The sequence below is a fragment of the Pleurodeles waltl genome, chromosome 9 (assembly GCF_031143425.1).
Source record: "Pleurodeles waltl isolate 20211129_DDA chromosome 9, aPleWal1.hap1.20221129, whole genome shotgun sequence".
Classification (NCBI taxonomy): domain Eukaryota; kingdom Metazoa; phylum Chordata; class Amphibia; order Caudata; family Salamandridae; genus Pleurodeles; species Pleurodeles waltl.
Window position 1 is genome coordinate 980,280,619 of NC_090448.1, and position 12,076 is coordinate 980,292,694.

The 12,076-nt window shown below is 42.0% G+C and overlaps 1 protein-coding gene across 3 annotated transcripts in view; it reads right to left on the reverse strand.

Moving 5' to 3' along the window:
* The window catches only part of GPATCH2L (G-patch domain containing 2 like), a 357,886-nt gene that overhangs the window by 206,929 nt on the left and 138,881 nt on the right, over positions 1 to 12,076 (reverse strand). For all 3 annotated transcript variants that reach the window (XR_011198831.1, XM_069208440.1, XM_069208439.1), the window contains exon 3: positions 6,627 to 6,691. Coding sequence is in view for 2 of the 3 variants with exons in the window: in XM_069208440.1 (XP_069064541.1) it covers positions 6,627 to 6,691 (65 nt within the window). In the remaining variant the exon portion in view is untranslated. The remainder of the gene's footprint in view (positions 1 to 6,626; positions 6,692 to 12,076) is intronic.

The following is a 12,076-nucleotide window of genomic DNA, read 5'->3' on the forward strand; positions in this document are numbered from 1 at the left end:
AGACAACAGTTATTTCTTGATGTGTTAGGCTTCTAAAATTAAAAGGTGACTGGATCTCGTGGAAGTAACTTCATTATTGCACATCAATTCTGAAGAACAAGTTACATAGCTTTGGTAATGCTTTATCTGGTAGAGACACTACCTAGCTGCAGATTTCTTTACTTAGAATATTGCCCAGGCGTCAGACTGGATCTGTAAAATCTTGAGGTGTACTTGAGGTGCAAGCCACTAGGTGGCGCTGAACAGCTGAGAAGTCGTCCACGCCAGATGTGATATGCAGGGTGCCAATAGCCACTACGCGCTGACTTCAATTTGTGACTATTTCTGCGTTTGAACATTTTTGACCAGTGTGCAGATTCTAAAGGCCCACAAAAACCTGGTTAGGTGGAAAAGTTCAGTTTGTGAAACGAGGAGGATGGGTGTGTCCTTAAGGAATCTGCAGCTAGAGAGTTTCTTTCAGATAAGAAGTTCCTGAAGGTAATTAAATTGTTCATCTAATAGAGACTTCTAGCTGCAGATTCCTAATCTTACAATAGATATCAAAGCAATACATCCCTGCAGGTGGGTCTGCAAATTGGTCAGACCAAAAAGACCTTGAGGACTGAATGGGCAAAGTGGCTATCACAACAGTCAAGACAGCAGTGTTTAGAAAAAGTGGGCAGGGATTCCCGTGTAGCAGCTTAAAAGATGTCCAGGACAGGGATTCCACAAGCTAAAGTAGCAGACACAGCTTTGTTTTTGATAAAATGAGCCCACAAGCCCTCAGGTGGTTGCTTCTGGGCTAATGCGTAGCAAATCTTGATGCAGAGTACAATCCACCTAGAGATGGTCTCTTTCTGCGTGGCTTTCCTTTTCTTCGTCTCAGTGAACACTACAAAGAGGGGATCATCCACCCGCTGCTCTTTGGTGCAATCAATATAGAATGACAGTGCCATGTTTGGGTCCAGACGATGAAGTCTTTCCTTCTCCTTGGAGATATGAGGCAGGTCAAAGAAAGTCAGCAGTATGCTTTGGAAAGTGTAGAAAGGTGTCACCACCTCCGGCAGAAAACAGGCATGTGCTGTAGTGCCAGTTTGTCTGGAAAGTAGCTGGTATATTGAGGGTGAACAGAAAAATCCTGGTGCTTGCTGAACCTCCTGGTCTATGTGATGGCCAGCAAGAAGAATGTCTTGATCATTAGAAGTTGCAGAGGTCAGCTGTGCATGGGTTAAAAGGAAGAACACATTTAAAAAGGTTAAAACCGAATTAAGATCCCGTTGGGGCACAACAAAAGGTTTGGGAGGAAACAAGTGATAAAGACCTGATTAAACTGAGAGGGTTGGTCTGCCAGCTGCAAAAAAAGTAAAAACGGCTAAAAGATGCCCTTTAACTGTGCAAGGCCTTGCTGGGCTGCGGGAAAAATAAAACAAGGAAGCAGAAAGTGGATCAATGGATTTTCTTCAGTTTCCAATAGATCTAGCCAAGACTCTCCCCAGTCCTGACGGAGATCTCGATCGTCCTCCAGATGTAGATGCCACTAGTGGTGCGCAAGACATCGATTGCTGAGTTAGTCCACTCTAGCAGTTATAGATCCCGGCAGGTGATGAACAACCAGGAAAGAGTCATGACGCCTAAGTCATGTCCAGAGGATCAGAACCTCCTGACACAGGATTGCAGTACTACATGGTGGTAGTGATCTCCATGAACACCTAGACCAGCCTCCCTTTGATGGAGGGCAGGAAATCTTTCAATGCCAAGCAAATCGCCCTCAGCTCCAGAATACTGATGTCGAGCCGAGTCTCCGCCAGAGACCAGAGTCCTCAGATCCCCCCCATCTCCAAGATGGCCGCCCCACCCCAGAAGCTCTGGAAGTGGTAGGGAGAGGGGTCTGCCACTGACCCAATCTCAGTTTCTTAACCACAACCACAGATCTTTTGTGGTCTCCTCCAATCTCTGGGCCTGATCGGAAAGGTTTCCTTGGTGTTGTGCCCACTGGGACTTCAGACTTCAGCGCATTGCAGGACCGACTACAAACCCCACTGCAAAATGCAGAAGCCCATCAGACCTGGCAGCCTCATAGTCTGTCTAACTGAGATACAGGACCAAGGTTAAAACATCAAGAGCACAGCCCCAATGTCCTGGACTCTCTGCTCCAGTGTGTAGGTTCAAAATCGCACTGTGTCCAGAATGGCTGAGATGAAAGGGAGTATCTGAGAAGGAGTCAGGTGTGACATTAGCACGTTGATAGTGAACCCCATTGAATGTAGGAGGTCCACCACAATCTGGTGGTGGGCAATGACTGCCTGTGGCAAACCTGCTTTCAGCAGCCAGTCATTGTAGTAGGGGACGACTAGTACTCCTAAACTTCACACATGTGCTGTAACCACCGCCATCAAACTTGTGAAACCACGAGGGGCACTGGTGAGACCAAACGGGAGCTCAGCAAACTGGAAATGCTACTTGCCAACTGTTAACCGTAAGTATCGCCAATGGCCCTGCAGAACAGGGGATATGAAAAGAGGCGTCTTCAAGAACAGACGCTACCATTCAGTCTCCAGGGCCTAACACAGACCGCACCTGAGCAAGTGTTTGTATCATGAATTTCTCCTTCCTCAGGAACGCACTGAGAGGATGCAGATCTAGCATTGGGCTGACACCTCCAACCTTCTTTGCCACCAAAAAGTAACAGGAATAGCAACCACGATCTACTTTTGATGCTGGTACTCGCTCTATGGCTCCTTTGACCAGAAGAGTCTGCACTTCCTAGTGCAGCATGGAGAGATGGTCCACCATCAGCCGATCTTAGTACAGTGGCAGGAGCAGCAGGATTTCTAGAAATGAAAGCGTAACCCCAGAAAGTAGTTTTGAGCATCCATTGTCCTATGTTATATGCTTGCCATTGGGGCACGCGCTTATGATCCTTCCTCCAACAGGGTGCCTGGGCTGTTGTGAGGACATACAAAAGTGATGTTGGTGCTGCAGCTCTCGTGGGTAGAGGGTGGGAGAGGGGGGATTAATGAGTGTTGTAGGGGGAAAGAGAGGCTTGGCAGATCTCTGGACCTGGTTCCTACAGGACTTGTGGGATCTTCATCCGCATCCAAGATAAGGCTGGGAAACCTGTTGGCTGTGGTGGCTTTGTTGGAAAGGTCGCGGGCGATAGCCCCCACCATAGCCACGTATCCACAGAATGACCGAAATGAAGAAAGCAGCTGGTGTGGGGCCAGGACAAGCCCCAAGCATCTGAGTAGTGACCTTACTCTGTCTAAAGCAGGCAAGCAGTCTGGTCACCGAACAGATGAGTGCCAGCAAAGGGCATGTCCATAAGGGATGCCTGGACATCCCCCAAAAAGACAGTTGATCTCAGCCAGGTGTGGTAGTGGTGTGCCGCCGACTAAGCAATAGTCCTGCCCAGCAAGTCTGTGATGTTCAGCCCGCATCTGATGGCAAGCTTTGTTGTATCCCTGCCATCGGCAACAGTCTGGTTCAGGATGGCTTGGGCCTCTTCTAAGCCCATAAACAGCACTTGAACAACAGAATACCACACAGTACAGTTATATTAGCCCAAGAGGCACGCAGTGTTCACCACCCACGGTGGAAGGCTGGCGAAAGACAAAATCTTCTTCCGTAAGTTACCCAGCTTCTTGGATTACTTGTCCGATGGAGTAGTAGAGAACACACCACCAGATGGTGGCGATGTGCATTAGTCCTGTGCCCAGAACTGCCCATGCAGGGCTTAGCCCAGGCTTGATGAAGGACATCAGAGTGGGCTTCACTGAAGGGCAGTAGGGGTTCTTTGTGAAACACCTCCATTAAGACAATGGTCATGACTTCCACAGAAAGGGATAAAGTTAGAGGACCTTAGTTGCCCTCTTTTTCACCATAACACAGGATTCCTCCATAGCCACACTAGAAGGAGAAACCAGATCAGTGTCTGGTGAGGTATTCAGGCCACTACATCATGGGGACCAGAGTAGCAGGAAGGATCTCCAATCTGCCCCAATCAAAACCACCACAAGGCCTGTCAAAGAAAGGAGGAACTATCGCTGACCAAGACAGTCATTGGGGTCCAGTCAGCACCAGTGTCTATGTTAGTGACACCGGTCTGGCTCTATAGCCCCGTAACCCTAAAGTAGTGGATTTGTGATTGAAGTCAGTCCAGATTCAGAAATGATTCTAGAAGGCTGACTGGTGCAGAGGGCAAACCCTCTGGCAGGAATCCAGTTGGGGCACCTCCCCAACTCATGGTGCCTGAAGGCTCTCCAGAGGGGTCAGGCCAACCAAATATGAGTTGCAGGGCCTCATAAAACTCCTCGAGTTGGGCAGGGGACACTCCAGGCTGCAGGAAATTCTGGGAAGCGTGAAGATGACCCAGGATCAGATTGGCTGCACAGGTAGAATACAAGAGCAGAGCCTCGACTTGTGATAGAATTCTTGTGCATTGTCGATGACTTGGAATGGTGATGCAAAGTTGAAGAGTGCTTTGAATTCGTGGATTTTTATTATTGTTGTAGGACTTATCCGATGACGACTTAGATCATGATGGCAGCCGTCGGGAACAACTCTAAGAACAGACCTGAGACCTTCTATGCGACTGGGACCTGGAGTTGTACAGAGTCTTCAAATGTTGGGTCACCAGTAGCTTTGCAGCACCATTATTTCAAAGGTTATTCGGAAGCAGGAGACAGTCAGGACAGTTCCTAGAGGTGTGGTCAGGCTCCAGGTACCAGGGGCAAACCAGATGGGGGTCAGTTACAGACATTTGCCCGTGACAGACCTCACAGGGTTTAAAACCCACTGGTTTCTTAAGGGACACACAAAGCACACAGGGAGAAAAATGCTCAAGAGTTGACAAGAGTTGACAAAAGATGAGCGCTGTTAGCACAGAAAGAAAGGAACTGAAGTCAGCGCTCAGGGGTGACGTCTATGTAGGCACTGTGCACGTCACATCTGGCAAGGATGACCCCATACAACACAGGCGATGATACATTCGAAACCACCCAGTGGCACACAGAGGTACAGCTCAAGAGTTTCTGGATCAAGTCTGATACCTGGGGAGTATTCTAAGGTTATGATTTTGTGGCTAGAAGTCTTGATCAGCTGATGTATTAATTAGAACCTGTTTATTAAAAATAAAATCCACTGTTCCTCCTAATACAGGGAAAAATAACGGTAACAGGCTCCACCCCCCCCCCCAAAAAAACAAGTATTTAAAATAAAGACTATACAGGCCTTTTGTAAAGCATGATGGGAACTAAGGAACAGACATTTTGTTTTTGTCTATCAGCTATGGTCACTGCTGAAGTGGCAACATCCAAGAGATTTTTCCTGAAAGTAATAATTTAGATCAGGTGCAAAGGACTTCCAAATGTCATTGTAAAAATATAATGAGAACACACCCATTAATGGTATTTCATTATTCTACAGAGTATGCGTAGGAGGTAATTGTGAAATCTGGTCCAGTAGTGCCCTTGAGGGATTGTGGTGACATAATGCACCATGAGACAGAAGGCACTGCTTTCATTGCAGAATAGAGAAAAACAATGCTGCATTGGGCATATCTTTCCCTAGCCTGGGAGTACTAATAAAAGAAAAGGACCTTCACCCCCACTGCACTTGCCTGGCCAGGACTTGGAAATGGCAGGTGTGTTACAAATACACCCAACGTCTTGCCACATTGTTGGGGGTGTAAAAATATAATCCTCTCACCCTTGGTGAGCAGCTGGGCAGAAATGTGCTGCCCTCTCCCTTTGCATTGGCAACCTCCTGCCTCATCTATGGGCTGCAGTTTTCCATCTCCTCCTTCCCCAGTTTTGCCTTAGGGGCCGGGGAGGATAGCAATGAACCCAACCTCACCAATGGCAGGAAGTGTGAGAGTAAGCTTATGTAAAAAATAAAAAGAAATACACCTACAGGTGTGTATATTAAAATTGCACAAGTCTGTACGCCCTAAGCCTTCCCTGGTGTTTCTTCACGCTCCCAGACGTACAGATGGGTCAGTATGGGCTTATGTGTCCTTCACCCATATTGCATCCTTGCCCAAAGCGTACAAGTCACATCTAACAATAGCTTTAATGAAGTGCCTATTAGACATAATTTTTCCCTCCGTAGAAAAACAGCCTCCACAGCCTTTTTTGGAATGGGTGAGGAGCAAAAAATACCTCATCACCCTTATTTCGGTAACAGAGGAGAGGTACCTATTACATCAATGTGCCTTGGGTTAGGCAGGGAGGCACCAGATACTCTGAGCTTTTGGACAAGGCAGGGGACTACAAAACAGCTCCCAGGTCACAAGGCAAACGTGGCATGTCTATTAAGTTCTCTCAGAGCTCTCAAACATTTTAAGAATATCTGGAGTACTGCACTGTAGAGATTTACAAAGAGAAAGATATCTTTCTCAAACAACAACTGAGGTTTCAAAAGTTTGTTTCACTTGATGTTTAATGCATAAGACTTATTATTCGTCAAAATCACCTGATGGCCTTAGTATACTCACCAATATATAAATCAATGTGGAGTAAGCTAGACACACACTGTATAATGTTAAAACTACCATTCAAACATTCAGAGTTTTGCTTTCCCCAAAGCATGCATCTCCTCTGCAAAACCCTAAAACGAAGTGACATGGAAAGGTCCGCTCTGCCCATTACCTTGCCTGCCTTCATCGTTGGTGAAGAGGCCGGTGTCACTGCTACTGCAAACGCTGCTGGTTTCACTGCAAACAAAAGAGAGACAAGCATAAACCTCTATTGCCTCGACACCACTGCTATAATGTCATGAGCTCCTACAGCTGGCTTCCAGACATGTGCAGCATCTGTTACTGGGGTAGTGCTACCCATGTAAATACAACCAACAGTGTATTATATGATATTCCATCAAGTGTATATCTCCTTTAAGCTCATTCTATTCACCTTACCTTAGGAGAGTTACGTACACAAAGACCACACGTAATATTATCTTGACTCAGAGCAGGAGGTTCATCCCACTGAGGACCAATGGTAATAGGATGAATATAAAAGCATTAGCAAAACCAGCAGGCGTGGATTTAATGTGCTTAGACATGCAAACACAACATGAGCTCATTCAAGTCAGATAGATGTAACACATGAAAATCGGGACATAAAGCTTCCATGACTTGATTAGAGACCTGCTTTCACTTCTATGTGAACAGCACACAGATGGCAAGGAACCCTCCAATATTTGTTAATTTCTTGACTAAGGGCCTGATTTAGATGTTCGCCAACTGGTTACTCCTTCATAACGGTGACAGATATCCTGCCCGCTGAAATCTAAATCCTATTCTATACCAAGGGATTTAGATTTCGGAGGACGGGATATCTGTCAGTGTTGCGACAGAGTAACCCACCTGCCAGCATTTAAATCAGGTCCCAAGTCTGTCATGTTTTGTTTTGCATTATGTTTGCTGCTTTTTACTTAGAATTTCTGTAAGCTAATGGTGGCTAATGGGGTAAGTATTACTTCTGAGACTTATCTACTTCAATTTTGGTGGGTGAGAAGTTTTAAAGCAATTGCTCATAGGAGCTATTTTAATGCAAGTCAAAGGGTTATACATATTTGTATATACACCCTGTTAACCTGCCTGAGATATTTGTTTTCTGAATTGAAAAAAAAATGGTTATTTAGTATTGTGAGTAGGTGGTTAAGTACACTTCCTTGAATGTTAAAATCTACAATAACCCAATAAAAAGGTGCAAGGTGTCAAAAAGACTCCGAAAACGGCGGATGCATTTTTCCTCTAAATAATGCATATATATGATAAAAGAAGCATTTGTAATGCCAATCATTCTTGCTTAACTTTAGATACAAGAAAGCAATTTTCAATGTCTGCCATAATCAATGTTGTATCGTCCAAGGTTCTGCAGATTTTCTGGTGACAAACTAAATGGCACTGAAATGCAGAAATCTGGTTTTCTTTAAATTTGACCTGGTTTCCTTAGATGCAATTCTGTATTTGTAACAGGCTGGATGTAAAATCTAAAAATGCCAAAACTTAGAAACTGGTCTGGTAGGTGGGTGTGGGGAGTTGGGTCAAAACTAGAAAGGGAGGAAAACAACAAATAGAATCAAGGTAACTGAAATCAACATAAAAGCCATCCAATCGTGAGTAAGGATAAGCTCTGTGGAGTATTGTTCCAGGAGACAACTGAAGTAGACTACACCAACACCACAAACACAGGGAGTATACTGTGAACAAGTTTACTATAAGAATGTCTAGTTATACAGTCAATAAAATCCAGCTTGAGGCATTGTTTCTGATTAATAAAAATTTGCCATGTATGATTGTTAGGTTTCTTAGACATAATGAATGTTCAACTGTACAACATGGTGTGACTAAAAATGTTTCTATAATTATTGCTAAAAATATGTCACTGATCAGTCTGTTTTTTGTTTATAAAATGCATACAATTGTTCTCAGACGTTCTATGTATGACCAATTTTGCGTAGTAGATGTTTGACATATACAAGATCTATCTAACAGAGATCATACATTTTTTTCTTTTGTTTATAATACATTCCAGAAAAGAGTTTTTACTGACAGAAAAACTCTAATTACACAAAAACAATGCATTATTATTGGATGCCAGTTTAATGTTGGACTAAAGAAAGAAATAGATCACCTTACGCTTGTCAACAAGAATACAGTTGATGATTGGATGCTTAGTTTATATTGTGGAAAGTGTTGTTGCCAGTATAAGGGGAATCATTACCTATTTTTCTCATATTACTTTTTACATGGAGCAGAAGTAAGAAGATTAGAAAATTAACTGAAAGAAATGGAGACGGACCTTTGCTCTAAAGAAGCTCTGATTTTGCTGGCTGATCTGAAGTGAAGTGTTTTGGAACTAAATCAAGAGTTGGATATTCAAGTCAAAAGTTATATATTTTTCTTTTCCCTGGCAAGCAAGCTGCTGGGCTTCCGGGTGACAGGAGTGGAAGAAGGGAGAATGTTTTCATATGGGATTGAGTTGTAGACTGCTCCAAATGTCTCTAGAGTAGTGGGCAAACAGTTCACACTCTTGGTCTGAATAGCACTTCTCAATATGTTAAAGGGTTGGGGTTACAACAGATACAACTGTATATTGCTAGGATTGGGTCTTGTGTTGGCAAAAAGGGATGCAACTCCGAACTGGAGACGAGCAGATGCATCAAGCATTAACAGGTGGAAGGCGGGACTACACTATTATTGCATTTTGGAGAAATCAATTAATGAAGTAAGATGTCCAAATAAGGATAGGAAAATACGCATAAACTTATGAGCTACAGAGAAATAGTTTCTAAAGGGTCTAGAGGCGCAGGGTAATGGTACTATGGTTCTCTTGCATTTGAGAAGTGTTAAACACTGGATCTGGGAAGTGGAAAGCGCCCCTGGATGCTGTCAAAGGTGTTAATAAAATGCAAATAAAGTATGATAAAACAGAATGGGAAATCTCCAATGCTAATGGTTTACCTCTGAATTCTACAAAGGTTTATCAGTTTGTTACCCAATGTGTGGTGAAATTTTGGAAACTAAAATGTAGGTGTTAGTAAGCGTAATACATTAATAACTTTAGTGCCTAAGAAGAAGGATATCCCCAAATGCATTAATTCAAACCCAATATGTTTGTTCCAAATAGATTTAAACTTATTGACAGCAATATTAGACTCTATGATTGAACCCTTTTCATAAAACAATTGTAACTGCCTCTCAATCTTGATAAATTAAGGGTAGATTTGGCAGGAAGAATATCAGGGAGCTTATTGATCTTGCTGCCAAGGGTTCAACACTTAAGTCAACTATACGTATTGATGTGGAGAGAGAATTTGGTAAATAAGGTGACCTTACTTGGATCTAGTGCTAAATAAATTTGGATTTGGTGAAGGTTTCACTCAATCCTGTGACCTGTTCTTTTCTTTTTGTAGAAATATTTAATTTCATTAATGTGATATACGCAAGCATAGGTGAAATTATTGTTACAAGCAGATGACCTTTAATTACTCTTGCATTATCCACAGCAAATATCACTTTTGATGTTTTACAATGACACAGCTTTTTATCTGGGCATGAAGCTAACTGTTACAGAACTGAGGTACTACTACCAACTACCATAACAAACATGAAAGGCAAAGACCAGGATAACGTACTTAATGATTCAACAGCAAAGACAGGTAACTTCTGTAACAAAAAGAAATTATGAAGAATGTATGTATTCAAACTAAAAATAATTTGCAGAGGTGGGAATCTCTACTTAAATGTGTGGGCTAACAATGCATTTAAGGTGACAGCCTTGCCAAAGTTTTTACTCTTAGTGGTCGGCTATTCCTAATGCTGTTAATGAAGTAAATCAGAAATTTGTGCTCTGGAAGTTCTGCGAGCTATTATGAAAAACTTATTATGTTTAAAATACCTTCTTTTTTCTAATCTATTTGATGCAGGTTTGGCTTTCAAGACCTGAAAAGATACCATGTTGCCTTCACATCACAAATGCATTCCAGTAAATTGTTCAAAGTCACCTTATTTGAGTGTAGTTAATTCACAATTAGAATCTAACACCATTCCTCTGGATTGCTTGCTGGCCCACCTGAGGTTCTAGAAAAATCCTTGTTATGAAAAAGCACACTGTTAGAACACTGAGAAACTATTTTCTAGATCAAGGGCAAGCACACCTTTCCTTCTCATACAGATGTTTCTAATTTGAAACAGAACAGCCAAACTAAATTTTAAATGTTCTATTGTATATTCTGAGTGAAAGGTAGGGTCTTCAAAATAGGACAGTTCTGATGGAATAATACTGTGATCAATAGTAAATACAAAATATATATAATAATCAGCAATATGGATATAAGGTAATCTTGAAATTAATAACTAGATTCTCATCAGAACTGCTGGGGGGATTGCTGATACACCGCCCCTCTTGCATGTAGTACATTCAACCATATATCTGTTCTATATAAATTACTTTAAGGGGGTGTACTCATTGCGAATAGGTTCTAAAATAAAGAATGAGTGGACTAAAACAAATAGGGTAATGTGTATAAAACCACATAGGAATATATCTAAACCAAAACTTAATCTGCAGTTAAAATATATACAGTAGGAAATTATTTTTAGGGTGAATGGTTCACCAATGAAATTGGTATGGTTCAGTCTATTAAATTCACATAATTGTTGGAATGTAACCTGATTTCAGGAACTAATTCACATATGTTGAGCGTTGTCAGAAGGTGGCCACCTTTAGGATTGAAATGGAATATAAAGAGTTGGTTCTTGATATAGGATTAGCTGTGATCTCCTTTATTGATCTAACTAAATCAAATTAATAAGCGGGGGTTAATGACAAAATGTGTTAACAGCTATAAGACGTTGTATGTAAGATACCAGATAATAGCAGGGCTGAAATCATACAAGGCCTTCGTGATACAGTAACCTATTTTTTAACTTAAACCGGATGTCCTAAGAGACGGTTGTGCCAGACTGAGAAAATTGATTGGTATTTTATAATCAGAGCACCTCACATTCCTCTAATATTGTAATCTCCACAGAGTGAGAGCTAGCAATATGAATAATTATTTGTCATGCACATTGTATGGGACACTAGTCCCAGTCTCCCTAACTTTCTGGACGCAGATGGGAAGCCTGTTTTCATTAAAGTCAAAAATACCTGCATGCAGCGTGAAGTTTTGGGAAAGAACAGCCAAGGGCTACAAGGTTTTTAAAGCAATGAAAGCCAGCGTTTTAGATATTTAAGGTTGCACCATTTTCATTTAACTGTGGTTGACAAACTACTCTTTAAAGGTGATGCCAAAGAGCTTCTATGAACTTTGGGTGTCTCACCACACTGGAAGAAAAGGGAGATGCTGTGGTTTGTTGTTATTTTGTTTACATTCTATTTTATAACTATACAATTTGTTACTAAACGTGCTTTATTGCATCAAAATCTTTGTTAATAAATGTTTGTTAAAAGCTTACCTTGGAGTTTATTATCTGCATATTGTCACTTATTATCTGCATTTTACCATTCAAATATGGCACATAAGAAAAATAACTTGGGGCCTAAACGCAAGCCAGGATTACATTGCTTGTCTGGCTAACAGTAAAGGA